The 19667-nt window shown below is 29.9% G+C and overlaps 1 protein-coding gene across 19 annotated transcripts in view; it reads right to left on the reverse strand.

The window, feature by feature from the left end:
• Window positions 1-19667, reverse strand: part of Cirl (Calcium-independent receptor for alpha-latrotoxin) — a 608365-nt gene that overhangs the window by 157573 nt on the left and 431125 nt on the right. For all 19 annotated transcript variants that reach the window (XR_013005933.1, XR_013005931.1, XR_013005934.1 and 16 more), the window contains one exon: window positions 5744-5843. Coding sequence is in view for 15 of the 19 variants with exons in the window: in XM_076405295.1 (XP_076261410.1) it covers window positions 5744-5843 (100 nt within the window). In the remaining 4 variants the exon portion in view is untranslated. The remainder of the gene's footprint in view (window positions 1-5743; window positions 5844-19667) is intronic.

Consider the following 19667-nt stretch of genomic DNA (forward strand, 5'->3'; position numbering starts at 1 on the left):
AATTCAATAACCGAAATCAAATTAATTATCAAGAAGAGAACATAGGTTAATGTTGGATTGCCAATCGTTCTGCAGTTACTCGAAGCACTTTTTAATGTAGGTCATTGGAGTTCGGGTAAAAGTACTGAAGCTAAAGCTGAAGCTGTACGCTCACAAAAAGTGGACAGAAGGTGGTCAAAGGCCATAAATCAGTCTAAATAGGAAACATCCAAACCCCTACTCTGTGGATTCTTGTCACCATCAGCGCAATCAAAGGTGTAAGGCCATCAAAGGTGGACTGAAGTTGCTATGAACTAACATAGTCTAATGGAATTTACCACCAAAGAGGACTACAGTAGCTCATTTCCTCAGCAGTACACTATTTGGAAATTGGAGTCAACAAAACAAGATAAACCATTCCAAACAGGGTATACCATAGAAACTTGGGTAAAAACAGAGATTTTTAAGAAAGTAATAAAGATAAACTGGCGGAAAAGGTACAGGCAATACCCATAAATAATTTTACTACAACTATAAGCTGTCCTGATGAGACAAGTACCATGTATATCCCTTTGGTAATTTCTCAAAATTCAGGACTCAAGGTGTAAAGCATTATTCAATATAGACTGTTAAAAAGCAGTGGATTCTATTCTAATTCTGAGATAAGGTTCTGTTCTTGTATAGTAAATTCTCAATTTTTGTAATTTGAATTCTGGTTAAAAAAATAGTTCAATGGAAAGCTAGTTAATTCTTGATTAATAAAAGTTGTGTAAAATGAGTTTTAAATAGCTTGTATCTCGTAATAAATGCAAAATAACAAAGTAATATTGTAATAAATTTAAAAAAATTAAAAGCAATTTTCAAAAATTACGACTAAACAATTTCCAATAAATAATCGCCAATATCAAAGGTTCATCATTTAGCGATAAATACGTAAAAGAGAAATAAAATGAATATAAAGGGCAACAATTTTCATGTTTGTCCATTATGGCAAATTACGCTATAAAAGAAAAATCGGCGAGAAATAAGTTGATGTTTCGAAATTTAAATTCCGAAATTATGACACTTAACCGAAAGGCGACATAACAGTTTTAAAGATGTAATATACGTGCGGACCAAAGAGCCGATTTATGCCTTAATGATACGGAGCCCTTCAACAAAAAAATCAAAAAGTTAATACAAGCCGGCGACAGGCCGTCAATTATCTTTAAACACAACAATAACTTCACGAAATCCAATTTTCGTTATTTCTTTTTTAGTCGTCCAAAAATTGACCTGAAAATATCAACTTTTTCCAACTATAATCATTCAATTTCCATTAATTTTATATCCAGACATTCAAGATTCATCTTATTAATTTTTGCAGCACATAAAACTAGCCGAATATCGACTAAAAGCCATAACTCATGAAAAAGAATTCTAAAATATCCTTAGACATGATTTTGTTATTATAACAGTTTCAGACCAAGGAAAAAGACTCATGACGACTAATTTTGAAGAACTATTCTCTCATGAATTTCACAAACTCATATTGGATACTATTTACCCAAATATTACAAGGTATTTTGGTATAACCGGATACACTTTTCCTTTAGTAGATCTGTCAAATACATTTGCATCTGTACCCTAAATTCATCATCATACATTTTGGCTAGTGTTTGCACATTTCATGGCTAGTGTGTCTGGAATACTTAGTTCAATTCTAATAGAGTTCTGGTATTCGCTTTAAAATTATTATTTCAGTCACAGTCATACATTAGTATAGTCACCATTGTCAAATTGATTGTGGACCAAACTAGGTTATCTGCCTTGATAGATCTCTAACTAAAAAATATAAATATAAAAAAATAGATTCAATATTTTCATCTATTTTCGTGTTGGTAGCACCAAAGCGTTTTCTTTCTTACAATGAAAAATAAGAAAATAAAAATCGCGGCGCGCCAAAAAGTTCAAACATTGGAATGCAGCAATGATGGTTAGAAAATATTAAGTTACGTCAATGTTTCTGATTGATATTTTATATCTACTAGTAATCGCACTAGTAATTTAAAAATAAATCGTCTTTAAGAATCTATCTATCCTATATTATTATTATAAATTAATATATTTGTGATTATTTATTAAAGTCATCACAAGTTAAAAATTAATATTGAAGAAACCCTAGTTTAACCTATAAATTATTTTCTTAATACCAAAACCATATGACATTCTGATTATGAATATTTGAATTTAAATGTAATAAAATATATGTGCTCTTATTTCCATTATTTCTCAGTTATTATTTAATTATTAAAGACAGTATTTCTAATTGTTATTAACTACTAAGTGACTGCATATATATTGTACTTTAGTTCAATATTATGCTTAATTACAACAGATGTTAATTATTATTTTGAAAATAAAATATCCTCTTCATCAAAACGCTTCAATTATATTTTTCAGTAAGTTAATACTTGACAATCAAACAAGTCTTGTGTATTGTTGTAGTCTTGACTTATTATATTTAGTATTTATACTAAATATAATAAGTATTTAACTTATTACTACTTACTTAAATATTACTACTTATTTATTAGTATTTAACTTGTATATATTAATAATTGTCACGTGTATTTAATTATGATAATTCATTTAATTGTGATACCAAATTCATCTATGAAAAAAAGTTCAAATACAAAACTAATTTCAAATTAAATATTCAACCAACATTTTATAGACTACAAATGCATCGATAAAAGCATAAACACTAGACCTATTACAACACTATTTGTCATCAGAACATTTACTGACAAAAATAAATTGGTTTGAGTAATGCGCGCGCGATTATACCCGAATAGTAACGTCGATCAGTGCCGATTATTAAAGAAAGTTTCTTACTGTCTAGCTGTAAATGTCTAAAAAAAAACGAACTCATAATGCACCATAAACAAATGCTTGATTTTAAGAAGAAATATACATCATTTTACGAAAAGATATATAGAAAAATTTGGATGATTGTAATTTCCTTGGGGAAAACTAAATTGATGTATATGTTATTTTATTTTGAAAGTGTTTATTTCTTAGACTAGAACGAATATGTTTTCTAATACGTATATTATAAAAAAGAAACACATTATTATTCATAATAGACTGACTCCAATTTTACTACCCATTATTTGAATGGATCAGATATGGTATACGGAGTAAAACTTAAAAACACCTAAAACGTTGTGGGCACAATAAAATTTCCACTACGTTTTCATATCCTAATTATAGTACTGTGATCAATCTAATATGACAGGAGTATTCACTGAATGGAAACAGTTGACAAAAAGTACAATGCTCAAATTATATACTCGTCTACACTTCACTACACACAAGTTCTACAAACTGAAATGACTAAAATGACTACTTAATATACCTGTACCGCATATCAAAGCCATTATCATAAACGCTACTCAATAGACAATGGAAACAGAAGACGCTAGCAAAACTATCATTAAAATATAGAAGCAGCAGAGTGAGGTGCAATTTATATTTTATATCAGATACTTTTCCATCTCGTTTCAGATACAAATTAAAAACCCTCATTACTGTAATCATAGTTGGAAATAATTTGGAATAATAATAAAAAAAGAACGACAACGGTATTCCGGAAAATCGTAATACGGTAACTGAATTTTTAATTACTGAACTAATAAAAATATTTCTAGATAAAAAATTAAATCCGTTCAACATTCTCCAGATTTTTTTCATAATTAGCAAATAATTGAAACCAATTATTGATTCGTGGATTTATATTTTTCGAAGAGATAAAAAGTTCGAATCTAATAACCTTTTTTAAAAATAAATTAGTGATTAAATTGATTTAAACGATTTATTACGTCATATTTTAATAACTTGTTTTTCACTGATCATTCGAAAAAAAAATCATGATACTTAACATGCTTCAAGGCCTTAACATCTATTGAGGATTAATGCGTTTATAAGAAGATTTTGGTTTGTGAACAGTTATAGTATGTATACCTATGGTTAATATTACCTTCGAATATTTAAAATAATAAAAATGTCTACCATTTTGGAAAAAAATGTTATTTTTCAATTCTTCCATTAAAATTAATACATATTTTATGAGAATTATAATGGAAAGTGCAAAGAATATTACTAAACACCTAGCTGAGTGTAATGGATAAACACTTAACAACAAGTAACCCGGATTTTATATGCATTAGTAATAGACCTTTTTATTCTTACAGAACGTTTTACTGAAACGGTTTGTTTTTTAAGTAAAATCTCTTTCCAGTTAATTGAAATTTCCGTCCATTTGATTTTAGCCTTTCCCCCGATAAAACTGTTAATCGAAAAAAAAAAATTATCCAGTTTGCTACGGAATAAGAACCAGCAAATTTGATCTGTATAAAAGTATTCCAGATTAAAGGCTGGAAGATTTTAGTAAAGCACAGCAAACGGCAGGGAACCACTCAGTGACTAACAAAATCCCTTTAAATAATATATTAAGTTTATTATATAAATATTTAAAGGATCGGGACACAGGGAATCCTCTGAAATATTTTGTATGGCCTTTGAGATGACCCTACTAAGCACTATTAAAAATTTAAACTACTGCCTACAAATTTTACAGTAACACTAGGTTATTCGAAATGTTGGAGCAGCACCATCTATTCTATTACTATCATCTATTACTATAAGAGTAAAACAAAAACTTGTGTGTGATCTATCATCATAATAGTGAAATAAAACGAGCTCTGATGCGAGTTTGTGTTCAAAAATAGGGCAGTAACGTCACTTTCTTGGTATGCAAAAAATTTTGCCTGGGAATTACCTTCAAAACGGGCGAAAGAATAAATTTAGATTGATATTGAGAAGTCTTGGACCAAATAGAACCAAAAATTCATGAAAAACTAGGTCTACACAAAAAATGATTACTTAGCATCAAGACAATTCAACTTCGTAGGATTCAACTGCTGAAAATTTAGACGATGTGAATTCTGGTTTTTCTCACACCCCAAAAAAATACCTCCGTGAAAAACGATTGTCATCAAACGAATAGTTAATAGCTAAGCTTCTAGGAAAAGCACTAAAATAATGGAATGTACGAATTGGAAAACTGTTAGTATAAATTTGTTGAAGTTGAAAGAAATTATACTGAAAATAAAGTCCACGAACTTATCAAATAACCTAATAAAAGATAATCGTTAGTACAAAAGGGAAGACGAAAAATATTATCCATACACACTAATTACAATGTCTAACGTTAAAAAATAAAGTTTAACGGAACAATTTCAAATTTAAAAGTTAAATTAAAAAAGGTTCGATATTAATTAAATTGAAAAATCATTTATTTACGAATTTTCTGTTGATATATGTATGACAAAAAAAAGTATTACGAACTTGTGTATCTCACGCATTTGGGTTATTTTAAAATAGAATTTATAAAGCAACTAAATATAAACGCAACCACACAGAATTGTGTCATTATCAAAACCGTTTTCTAGAAAAATATAGTTTTAATAGATTATTCTGAAAATATAAACAAATGATAACAGAGTTTTTCTAATTGTTCTGGGTTAATACAACGATCTAGTATATAGTAATTATCTTATCTTGAATAAAGATAAGCAATTACTTGGAATATTGTCATAATCATGTACGCGTTTTTGTCTCTAGCGATAGTTGCTTTTACCGTTAAAATGAATACAGTGTCAATGCAACAACACACGTTTTCGAATCTAATATTGTAAAATAAATTTCTTGTTTGACTTACCTACGGCTTTGGCTGCTGTTTCCGATATAACAACAAACGAAAAGAGTAAAAGTAACAAACCGGGTTTAAGTTTCCCATGCCAGGCCATGTCACCGTCACCCTGAAATAAAAAGAAAAGCGTCAGTTACGGCATTTCACATTAGATTATCCGATTCCGATTAGCACAACGGATAATCAATAATTCATTCGCAATAGTGTCGCGCTATCATTTCTACTTAATAACAAACTGCGTGATATTCGGGCTGTTAAATAAATTCATTTTTTTACTACAATGTTTTATAACTAAAGTAATGTTTAGGTTAATATAAAATTATGGATTCATTAACAGTAATGTATAGATGGAGTAATTACCTAGTACATAACATCGGTCCTATGAAGAACAATTTTTTTATTAGATTTTACTGATTAGCAATATCATTTTTCAATGTCTTTTATAAAACAATTCGTTTATGGTGACTTTGGACAGTTTCCAACGACTGCTGTCTAGTTAACTAACAATATTTTTAATTCAGATGTATATTAGTTAATTTATTATGACGTATCCATCAAAAAATTATTTTTATTTTGCCTGAGTAACACTTAGGCGTTATTGTTTTTATACGAAACATAGTACTATTCAGAAACCATATACGTCTATAAACAATGGTGACATTTACGTGCCTATATATTTAATGTCTGTTTAAGGCTGAAGCATGTCCCGGAATGCTTTAAAGTTGCACAAATAATTATGCTCAAAAAACCTGACAAACCTGCAGAACAAGTCGAATCTTACAGGCCTATTTCGCTACTACCTGCAATATCAAAACTATTTGAGAAACTGTTATTTAAACCTGTTATAGATGTTAAGATACCAGATTTCCAGTTTGGTTTTCGAAATCACCATTCAACAATCGATCAAGTGCACTGAGTAACTGCGGCTACTGAAAGAGCGTTTGAAGAAAAGAATATTCCTGCCCTGCAATATTCCTGGATGTCTCACAAGGTTTTGATCAGGATTGGCATTTGGGATTAATCTGTAAGATGAACAAACTGTTACCGCGTAACTATTGTCAATTGCTGGAGTCATATTTATTCGGAAGGAAATTTAGAGTATCGCACGAAATGGCATTCTCGACATTTAACAATATCTCGGCTGGAGTTCCACAAGGTAGCGTCTTAGGACCTCTCCTGTATCTGCTCTACACTGCTGACATTCCAACAACAAAAGAAACACTTCTTGGAACCTTTGCTGACGACACAGTTATTATGGCAAAAGATATATATCTGTCAAGGGCAATAGAAAAAGTGCAAGTGGCAGTCAACAAAATCTACAAATGGATAAAAGATTGGAAAATTCAACTTAATAGTTCCAAATCTGTCCACGTTAATTTTGCATTAAGGCAAAATAATAAAAACTTAATTATATCACTCAATGGATGCCCGATTACTCAAGCAGAATCAGCAAAATAACTTGGAATCCATTTTGACGGTAGATTAAATTGGAAGCATCACGTTAGACAAAAAGCAAAACACATTAGAACCAAAATAAAATAACTATACTGGTTAGTCGGAAGATACTCTCAACTTGATCTAAAATCAAAGAGGTTGATCTATAATACAATTATAAAGCCAATTTAGACCTATGGGGTGCAAATATGGGGTTGCACTAAAAATTCAGATCAGTTAGTCATACAGCGCTGTCAAAACAAGATTCTTCGATTGATTACCAATGTCTATCGCTATGTAACCAATGAAGAACTGCACGATGACCTGAAAATCAAATGGATTTGCGAAGTTGTGCAGGATTTCGCCTTGAAACACGAAAGAAGATTACTAAATCATACTAACGTGGAAGCAGTACAACTGCTGGACAGCGCGCAGGATGTCACGAGATTGAAACGAACAAAACCATACGAACTTGTGTGAACATTTAGTGTGTATTATAGTGTAAACTATATCTATAAGTTAATAATTAATAAATAATTGTAATTTTATAATTGAGTAGTTTAATTTATTTCTAATTTGGAAAATATATACTGATGTACTAGTCTTGTTTGTGTATAGATGCACAACAGAACAGTAGTAATACATTGTAAATCAAGATTTTACTAAGCATATCTATTGTAAGGTGTAATTAATTAAAAAAATAAATATAAACAAGAATTTTTATAAACTTGACAATATAGTAATAAATATCTATATTCAATACTTCAAACAACCAAATTACAAATAGAATAGCTTATGAAATTAGTGATGATTATGTTTTTATAGTTGTACTTTAACATTATAATAATAGTGGAAATCAATTATCTTTCATATATATAAATAAGAAAAACAGAGTAGAGTACAAAGGCCAAATTATGACATTTTATGCCCATTTTGTACACTAAATACTCTTAATTAGGAAGTTTTATTGCTTAAAATACTTTACTAGCTTAAAATGTATTGTAAAATACATGCAAAAATTCTTTTGTGATAAAACAACATGACTTCAATTTAATAAAAACAAAAGACAATGTATCAGAATGGAAGGATGTCACAGGGTCGATATAAAAATATAAAATTCCTTGTTAAATGCAATAATTTTATCTAAATACTATTGAACTTGGTACCCAGTTTATTAGAACGTAAAAATGGTTATTTAAATAATTCATAATAAAAATTCTATATAAAATAACAGAAACATCAATTATGTTCGATCTAACGTAAAGTTGCTTCTCCTTATAAAATATAACGAGATTATTGACTATAAAGAGATAAAGTAGTCCACCGTATACTCAAAGTTTCACCAATATAAACTTATTCCAAGCCTACTGCATAACGTATGTTTTATTCATGTACTATATAGGAACAGAAAGGAACTTATTAACTTCAAATATTCAAAAGGATCACGAAAATGTTTTTTTCTCGAAATTTTAACGATAGTTTTACAGTTTTAATATTTAACAGTATAGGAGAATAATAATGAATACGTAGATAGAGTTTTATTATGGACTAAACGAAATAAAAATCTGATATATGGTGGTGCGGAGAACAATTCTGCAATAGTAGATACGAAAACAAGTTCAAGTACAGTCGGAGATACCTGAAAAATATATCAGCCGTCTAATTAAAAATCAACTCGCGGGAGATTTCTGTCCAGAGGAAATACCACCCACCTCAACGTTCCCTTATTAATTAAAACGAATTAATTTTTTATTTAAAATCGACTAAATGTGATTTGAACAATAATTATAGCATGATGGTCTTTTGAAAAATCGTTTTTCTAAAGCATCATCATCTAAAAACAAAACCTTAGACACGTTTCTCTCGAAACTATTAAGCCTATAAATTAGTTTTAAAGGATTTCTTTTAATATGAGGTTTTATTATGAAAAATCGGTACAATGTATTTTATTCAAAATATTGTTAATCGATAGCCGCCACTTTTTCCGATCCTTCAGGCAATTTACGGATTTCATCTCGAAAAAAAAATCATGATGACTCTTTTGAAGTTATCCACGAATCGAAAAATTTTTGGTATCTTCATAAGAAGTGAGGCGGTGATCAGACAGATCACGACTCATATGTCGGAACAAGTAATAATCAGAGGGAGCAAGGTCTGGATAATACGGCGGGTGAAGTTGCGTTTACCATTTTAATGTTTCCAAGTATGTTATCACCAGTCTTGTAATTTAATATTAAGAATATGGATTTTTCAAAATTCAAATTATTTTCAGGGATATAGCTGTCCTAGTGACGCAGCATCTAAAAACAAACTTTAGACACTTTTCTCTCGAAACCTATAAAAGCCTATGAATTAGTTTTAAAGGATTTCTTTTAATACGAAGCTTTATTGTGAAAAATCGGTACAATGTATTTTATTCAAAATATTATCCATCGATAACCGCCCCTTTTTCCGATCATTCAGGCAATTTACGGATTTCATTTCGAAAAAATGTTGAATCTTTTGAGGTTCTCCACGAATCGACCAATTTTTGGTATCTTCATAAGAAGTGAGGCGCTGGTCAGACAGGTCACGACTCATATGACGGAATAAGAAATAAAAGAAAAATCAGAATAATCAGAGGGAGCAAGGTCCGGAGAATACGGCGAGTGAGGTAGCGCTTACCCTTTTAATGTTTCCAACTATATTTTCACCAGTCTTGTAATATGTGGTTGAGCATTGTCATGCTGAAGAATAACATTGTTGAGTCTTTGCTCGTATGCGGTCGTTTTTTGCACAGCGAATTGTAGTCGATAGTGATCCCCATTTATGATTTCATCGATTGATGCCTTCAAATCCCCACTTGTCAAAATCACCACTTTTAAAAAGTTGAAACAGTATTTACATGTCGACATCAGTGCAAATTCATCATCAACAAATTCGATTTAGTCGATACAATTTGGCTAAATTACTGCAGCTCGAAAAAACGAGATTTGTTAAAAAGAGTAAAAATCCAAATTTGATACTTTGATATGATGGAAGAATGTATGGAGAAGGCTTACACCAAATTTAAAGTAAATCAGTTCAGTACAACTTGAAATATCATGTCAACAATCTTGAAAAACGCGTTTAAAATTTCGCTTTTAGATACGTCACTAGCATATATACTATAACAGCTATCTCTCCGAAAATAATTTGAATTTTGGAAAATACATTTAAGGGCATATTGCTAAAGAGTTAAACACTGAAAATATGAAATAAAATTGATTTTTTCGAATTTATAGACTAGAGTACTCCCTACACAAGTCGGAAACATATAAATAATTAATTAATACAATATCGAATTAACATCGCAAATAGAGAGAAAAATAAAAGCGCTACAACTTAATATATACAAACTGCATGTTCCAACAAACAAAATAATAAGATTACATTGGTACTAATTAACTAACTATTGGAACAAAACCATTCAGGGAGACTGCAATATCCTTACTAAGAATTGATATCATCACTGAATGTACCGCCTATAAAGTATCTTCTACCCAAGAGCATCATGTTAATGATCCTAAAAAAACAAACAAAAACCGCTCGTTTATTGTTTGCTGTTGCTTACTACCGGACCTTCTCGAAATTTAATTAATTTAATATTTTCGATGACTTTTGTTTTTATGAAACAATTACAACGATCTTGTTTTTCATTTCAACGGTATAGTTAATCAGCTAAATGAAGACATGAATTTATCAACATCAAAGTTGTCAAAGTTAACAAACAAAACTCGATAACAAATTTATTAGTACATACTTTTCATCTCCTCTAATAATCCACGCTAAATACTCAAAAAAAAAACATTCTGGGATTTATTTTAAGCAGCCAGTGTTTTATATTAATTGATAATTTAATTTTAAATTTTAATTTTATTTATATATGCTATGTTGCTATGACGGCATTGATATTCATAGTTTTACTATTACTATTTGCTCTAATATAATCCATATAACTTTTTCACTCTGGCAAATGCCTTTTCCAAGTCTGCAACTCTATTCACGACTTATCTATTACTGATTTTAGAAGATTCTTATCCTAAACAGAACTTTTCAGTCAATTTTCTCAGTATACTTTGTGATTTTTTAATTCTTATCTTTTCTGTGCTATTACTTTCTTTTCTTTTTGGTTAGTATATTCTTCCGTTCTTTCGCTGTTTGGTGCATATAAAGCAATTCCTGAAATTTCTCCTATTTCTTTCATGTCTCCATTAATTTTATTTTATCTTATTATCTATATTATTTTTATTATTCTTTATTTATTATAATTTTTTTATTTTGTTTTAATTTTATTATTATTTATTTATTATTATTATCTTTTATGTATCTGAATTTTATCTTCTGAGAGTTTTTTAAATTTTATAAAAAAGCTTTAGTTTTTCTTGCCTGTTTGTCTCCATTCTTTCTCCAAATTGTATCAATGGTTGTCTCTTGTCTCATTCATTTTATTCCCGCTCTGATTTTTTCATTGAGATAGTTTCTTTAGGTTTCCTTCTCTTGTATTATTTCCATTGTTATATCTTCAGAAAACCATGCTGCTTTGTTTTTGGTTAGACCTTATTTTCTTAATGCCATAAGTCAATTTTGCTGTATCGAACAATTAATTCTTGAAATAACTCCAAAGGTGTTTAGTTATTGTCGTCGGTATTGTCTTATCTCTCTGTTAAATTTCTGAGTTAATATTTCTACAAATTCATTGCTTATAATTTCATTTTGTAATGTTCTTATGGTATTAACTATATATATGGTTCTTACAACTGCGCACTTATCTTGAATCACTTATATGATGAGAAATATGAATAACCGTAAAACACAAGACTTTAAAATGGATCTCTTATTTTAAAAAATATCTCCGTTTCATCTCTTAACTACAAGAATCAACAGCGTATTGTTCTTCAAATAAAATGCCCAACAGTGTCAAAGCATATAGCACTGTTAGACTAATTAACCGCTTCAAAAATGTGTGCGAAGTTCTGAAAGATTTAGTGACTTCAATTCTAAGAAATTTGAACATCAAGGTTAAATCTTTCGCAAATCACACAACATTGTGAATTCAAATTGTTGTTAATGTTTACCAAAAAATATTTTTTCAGTCATTAGTCACAACTGAATGTCACAAGTGTTCATATATTTATGGGGTTGATCTAAAATATCAAACCAACTAGTAATCCAACAAAGCCAAAGCAAAGTATTTCGATTAATTACCAATGCTTACTTGTAACTAATGAAGAATTACGCAATAACCTGGAAATCAAATGGGCTTACAAACTCATACGAGATTTGACCTTAAAACATGAAATAAGGTTCCTAAATCACAGCAACATAGAAACAGTACAGCTACTGGACAACACACAATAAATAAGAAGTCTGAGCTGAACCAAACCACATGAAACTGTGTACAGTATGAGTGCTTAATCGTAACTTAGCTAAATAGTCTAATTTAATTTTAATTTCAAATACATACTGATTTAGAATTTATCCCACACTCACCCTGCTTGTATAATGACGCAAGTAAAACAGAACAATAGTAATAAATTAATATTGTACTAAGAATCTCTAATGTAAGATGTAAATAAAGATATACATATATGTATTATACAATTATCCAAAATCACTGAATTTAAAAGATTAAGAATTAATATCTGTGATTTATAGAATACTTCTTATAATTAGACACAATATACCTTATTAAAATAGCTTGACTTTCAAAAAATATATTTTCTAAGATGGAATTTGCTGTATGTTTCATAGAATTCTCTTCATACCTTTCTATAAAGATTGTTGAGAAGATAAAAGTGTCTAACGTAAGAATTTAACTAGCTTGGTGCCCGTTACAAATATAATAAAAACTAGAATGTACTGAATAGTAATTATACTAATTATTTTTAATAAAATAATAGTTTTTATAAAGCATTCAGCTGTTGTATTCTTATCTGGAAATGACGAGTGATTTTTTTACTCATATCGCCACTTAAACGTATTCGCTCGACTGACCTGCAAGCTTACCATTTTATTCAGACCAACGAAGACTTTTACTGTAACGGTAATTTTTACTTTTGTGTATGGGCCAAGTCGACACACTCGAGGCGTCATTTAGTAACCATCAATGATAAACATCTAAGAACAAGAAAGTGGGTAAAAAACACAACGGAGAATGATAAAATGCTCAGATGGAATGTGCGATAAAAATCAGAAACCACATAAGGGGGTACCCCCAAAAAGGTCATTTATTCGAAATGATGGCCAGATGTGTAAACTCGTACAAATTTCATTTTGCTATATGCGACTGAAATTATATTAAAAATGATGTTTTATATAAAGCGAATGATTTTCCCAAGGTTTATTTAATCATTTAAGAAAATCATTTAAATCCCGATCACCACATTCACAGAACTACCGAAGTCACAGACAAATCACTAGAAGAAAATAACATTTGTACTGCTTTATTGTTAGTTATTGTTCAAGATTTCCATAAAGTTGAAAAGGCATGACGGTATGCTTTAATACAATTAAAATGCATTTCCCTAACCTAACATTTTGGAGTCATATATAAGTGACCGATAATTAAGAGTCAAACAAGAAGATGCCCATTCTAACTTGAGGAAAATACAAGCAGGTGTGCCACAGGGAAGTGTATTGGGACCAGTCCTGTATCTGCTGTACACTAGACATGCCTAAATTCAATGGAAATGTTCTGGCTACATTTGCAGATGACTTTGCAATATTAGCCACTGGAGACAACAACACTGAATCAATCGAAAAGTTATTGCCGAAATACAATGATGGACAGAATAATGGCGTATCAAAATGAATCAAAATAAATCAGTGCGTATTGATTTCACCAACAAAAAAATAAAAGCCACATGTTAAGGGATAGTGTTAAGTACAGCTGAAGTACGAAAAATGTACTAGTTATTGGGTACATATTCAGCCCTGTCAGTATATGGAACGCTCTTTCTTTACCAACAAGTATCGGCCACCGAAAAAAATATGGATATTTCGATATTTAAAAATATATCGATATATCGTTCTCGATATTTTGCCTTTACAATTAAGTATCAAAATATACTAAACAATTAAATTAATGTGTGTATCAATATTTTTTCGGCATCCTACAAGTCTTGAAACCAATGTGACTTATGCTGTTCAAGTCTGGTGTTCTATCAAGCAAAGCAAAAGAAATATTATACGAAAACTCCAAAAGAAAGGTAATGTTAGGTATTGCCGATATGGTACATTTATATTGACAGTTTGCATAAGGACCTGGAGGTAGAAACTATCGATAACGTTATCAAATACTATGCCCAAAGACATAAACACAGGCCTCATCAGCACATCAATGTTGAGGTTCGCAGTTCCTAGATAATGATGGCTTAGTCAGAAAAAAAAAACCGTTTGATCTAGTTCGGTGAAGTTAATAGTAAAACTCAATGCACATTAAAAATAGTGACATAGATGTGAAGACCAAGTGCCTATCGTAGAATAAGTACTTTGTAATTTTAAAACCATAGCAAATTAGGATAAAAACAAACACTAGATTGCTATAATAAATAATAACAACTAAAATCCTTAGAGCCCTCTCATTTTTTTCATAAATAATACTGACAACATATAACATGACCATTGAAGACATCACTTGTGTTGTAAACATATTATACAAAATGATAGGCAGAATATTCCATCCATATGCAGATATCCAATAAAGTAATAATCATGGAAAGCGACACGAAAAACCTATGAAATGGCGATTACGCCAACTGCGACTGGTTTAATTAATTAGCGTGCTATTTCCATTAGCGTTTGAAATTTCATGGATATCGACATAAAATTTATTAAAAAGTACCTAAATGAAGGGTTTTATCGCAGAAAAGGAAGGATAGAGAACCAACGAACGAAAAAAAAACAAAATATTTACGTCTGGTTATTTTATAAAATCGGATATCTGAAGAAAATATCGAATCAATTAAGCTAAAGCGTTTTAAAAAACATACCCTGATACTGGTGTGATATAAAAATAAAATAATAATACATTTAAGACTTTATAACAATATTCATTATGTGGTAATACTAGAAAAACATATTAATTTTAACTCAATCTACCTCATTCTCCTGGATATTGTCTCTTATATTTATTATCTTATCTATCACCGCTTCCTTTTGAAAGCTGCTTAACAATTGTCTTAATAATATTAACATTATAATGCAATTGTTCGAATTTCTCTAAACTAACACTATTTCAATTTCGATATCTAGACACTGATCTGTATATCCTAAATTACTGTTTTAACAATACTCTACTACCACATGGAACTTTTTTTATATATATTTTAAAGTCTCCTTCTACCAACTATGGGTTTATCTGGACTGGGCCTAAAGTATAACGTGGGCTCTGAACCACGGTCCTCAGTATTAAGCCTACCGACTGACGAGTGACCAACATTAGAAATCATCCCAGAAGACGTCTGGTCTTACCCAGCCCCGTTACTGGAGTGACTGGGATAATTTTCCTTGTCGGATTTTACACTCTTGCCTAGAACATTCACAAATTTTAATCAATCACAAACATAAATTTACGGCCATGTCTCAGCAGGATTCGAACCCACAGCTATCGCAACAGTAGGAGGACCGTCCCATCACCTTTACCACTGCGCCACCAAGCCGGCCACATGAAACTTAATTAACACAGATTAGCATACTTTGTAGTTATTAATCAAATTTAGTTTCGGAAATAAAAAAAGATTGCCAATAAAAACCGTCCGCCTTAATTTGGTGAATTTTAAGCGCAGAGATTTTCTTTAATGAAAATGTATAGTTATGATTAAAAAAACAAAGTCGTAAAGTAGAATTTAATGAATTTAAAGTCTCCATGGTCCTGCTTAATATAAATACGTGTACTTTTAACTTGAGAATGAAGATTTTGTCCGGAATTATGTGATACTTTTTAGTTTGTTGTCGAAATAAATGAGAAAAAATACTGTTACCTTAACTAATTTTATATGATTCTAAAATAACAGATATAAAATTAAAAATATTCAGTTTATACTTTTGCATCATTTTGAGAATTTACTTAATACTAATTTAATATATTTAAGAATACATGTTACTTAAAAATGTCGATATTAATAGAAAATAATAAACTATTCAAAAATATCGAATCTAAAAGATATTACTATCAGAATTAGTAAAATCTACATCGGATTTTCTTTTGTCTGTATAGTGAGTAAGCAACACATTTAATGCTTCTTGGTTAGCGAATTGGGAAATCAGTAAATTGCGTTGTAACAAAAACAAACGTGGATAAATTAGCTAAATTAGTGATAGAGGAAGGCACGAGAATAGTGCGGTTGAAAATTTAATTCAAACAGATTGGGAGTTCTGCTAGGGTCCCAATAAGTTAATTTCTTCGAACGAAATAATTATAAATTCCTTAATAGACGAACCTTCGCAATTTAGAATAGATCGAAAATAGGGACAATATAAGTTGGCCCATGAATTTCTATTTGATACAGACGTTAGCGTTAATCATTTAAATTGCTACCATAATATTTTACTTTCATATTAATACATCTATTCAAAATTATTAAACTCTTAACCTCTCTAACCAATGAAAGAACAATTTGTTAACCATATTACAAATTATTTATCAATTATTAGAACTAGAAATATATTAATTTAACATTTATGTTCTTCTTTGGTGTATATCTTGTGTATATCAATATTTTATTAATTTCTGGACCAACTATTGTAAGATATTATGAAGCTCTTCTTCAGTTGCTCTAATAATATGTTTTGGAAGCAATATTTAACCTAATGACGAATAGATGCCATTGCTTTTTCCTTCTTTAATTTAGACGAATCGCCTGTTTCTTTTAGCCCTTTGTATGTAACATTAATTCTTCTACTCATTACATACACCTATTCCAGTTTTCTACTCTGCATGTTCTTCGTACATGTAAGCTTTTCTCTGTCATGTCTGTTTTTGGTTGTCACTAGCTGTTTAGTATTATAATATTTTACATTCATATTAATACATCTGTTCAAAATTATTAAACTCTTAACCTTTCTAACCAATGAAAGAACAATTTGTTAAACATATTACAAATTATTTATCAATTATTAGAACTAGAAATATATTAATTTAACATTTATGTTCTTCTTTGGTGTATATCTTGTGTATATCAATATTTTATTAATTTCTGGACCAACTATTGTAAGATATTATGAAGCTCTTCTTCAGTTGCTCTAATAATATGTTTTGGAAGCAATATTTAACCTAATGACGAATAGATGCCATTGCTTTTTCCTTCTTTAATTTAGACGAATCGCCTGTTTCTTTTAGCCCTTTGTATGTAACATTAATTCTTCTACTCATTACATACACCCATTCCAGTTTTCTACTCTGCATGTTCTTCGTACATGTAAGCTTTTCTCTGTCATGTCTGTTTTTGGTTGTCACTAGCTGTTTAGTATTATAATATTTTACATTCATATTAATACATCTGTTCAAAATTATTAAACTCTTAACCTTTCTAACCAATGAAAGAACAATTTGTTAAACATATTACAAATTATTTATCAATTATTAGAACTAGAAATATATTAATTTAACATTTATGTTCTTCTTTGGTGTATATCTTGTGTATATCAATATTTTATTAATTTCTGGACCAACTATTGTAAGATATTATGAAGCTCTTCTTCAGTTGCTCTAATAATATGTTTTGGAAGCAATATTTAACCTAATGACGAATAGATGCCATTGCTTTTTCCTTCTTTAATTTAGACGAATCGCCTGTTTCTTTTAGCCCTTTGTATGTAACATTAATTCTTCTACTCATTACATACACCCATTCCAGTTTTCTACTCTGCATGTTCTTCGTACATGTAAGCTTTTCTCTGTCATGTCTGTTTTTGGTTGTCACTAGCTGTTTAGTATTATAATATTTTACATTCATATTAATACATCTGTTCAAAATTATTAAACTCTTAACCTTTCTAATCAATGAAAGAACAATTTGTTAAACATATTACAAATTATTTATCAATTATTAGAACTAGAAACATATTAATTTAATATTTATGTTCTTCTTTGGTGTATATCTTGTGTATATCAATATTTTATTAATTTCTGGACCAACTATTGTAAGGTATTACGAAGCTCTTCTTCAGTTGCTCTAATAATATGTTATCGAAGCAACATTTAATCTAATGACGAATATATTCCATTGCTTTTTCCTTCTTTAATTTAGATGAGTAGTCTGATTCTTTTAGCCCTTTATATGTTACATTTCTTCTTCTACTCATAACATACACCCATTCCAGTTTTCTACCCTGCATATTCTTCGTACATTTAAGCTTTTTTCTGTTATGTCTGGCTTTGGTTGTCACTAGCTGTTTAGTACTATAATATTTTACATTCATATTAATACATCTGTTCAAAATGATTAAACTCTTAACCTTTCTAACCAATGAAAGAACAATTTGTTAAACATATTACAAATTATTTATCAATTATTAGAACTATAAATACTAATTTAATATTTAGGTTCTTCTTTGGTGTATATCTTGTGTATATCAATATTATATTAATTTCTGGACCAACTATTGTAAGATATTATGAAGCTCTTCTTCAGTTGCTCTAATAATATATTTTCGAAGCAATATTTAATCTAATGACGAATAGACTCCATTGCTTTTTCCCTCTTTAATTTAGATGAGTGGCCTGTTCCTTTTAGCCCTTTGTATGTTATATTACTTCTTCTACTCATTACATACACCCATTCCAGTTTTCTACTCTGCATATTCTTCGTACATTTAAGCTTTTCTTCTGTCATGTCTGGCTTTGGTTGTCACTAGCTGTTCAGTTTTCGCTAATCAGGTTGAGTAAATTCTTGATTTGATTTCTATTTTAATAATTTTATATCTACATTCTTCGTCATGTAAACATCCCGCATTTCTTGTTTACTTCGCTGTCTGTTATTTTATCTCTGCATCAACATTCCACGATTATAGAGACCAAACAAGAGTATATGATTAATTCGGTCAGCGTATGCTCATTTAGATAATCTACGTCTGATTTTATTTATAATTTTCTAATCCAACGGTTATCCAACTGACTTATTAATTTGTTATTTATGACAATGAATATTTGATTTATTAGTAATGGAAATGAAAAAATTGTATAGAAAATGAGACGACAAATTTAAATTTATTGAAAAACGTATCTAAAATTAAAATATCAATAAAAATTGTAATAAATATAATAGATATGACAATGCCAATAACGTTACTAGGATAGGGTAATTTCCTAACCTCATATAATGGCAAATAGTATAAACTATAAATAATTAGTTCACACTTGTGGTGACGTCAGGCCTCTTCTTCTTATCGCGAACTGGCCACAGAATAAGATTGACCAAAAACGATCAAGGGCGCGCAGACAACTAGACAGCAGACTCATTCATCTTTTGACGTCCAA

The sequence above is a fragment of the Rhynchophorus ferrugineus genome, unplaced genomic scaffold (genome assembly GCF_030347505.1).
Source record: "Rhynchophorus ferrugineus isolate W39M unplaced genomic scaffold, kcgeb_rfMv2 rfM5, whole genome shotgun sequence".
Classification (NCBI taxonomy): Eukaryota; Metazoa; Arthropoda; class Insecta; order Coleoptera; family Curculionidae; genus Rhynchophorus; species Rhynchophorus ferrugineus.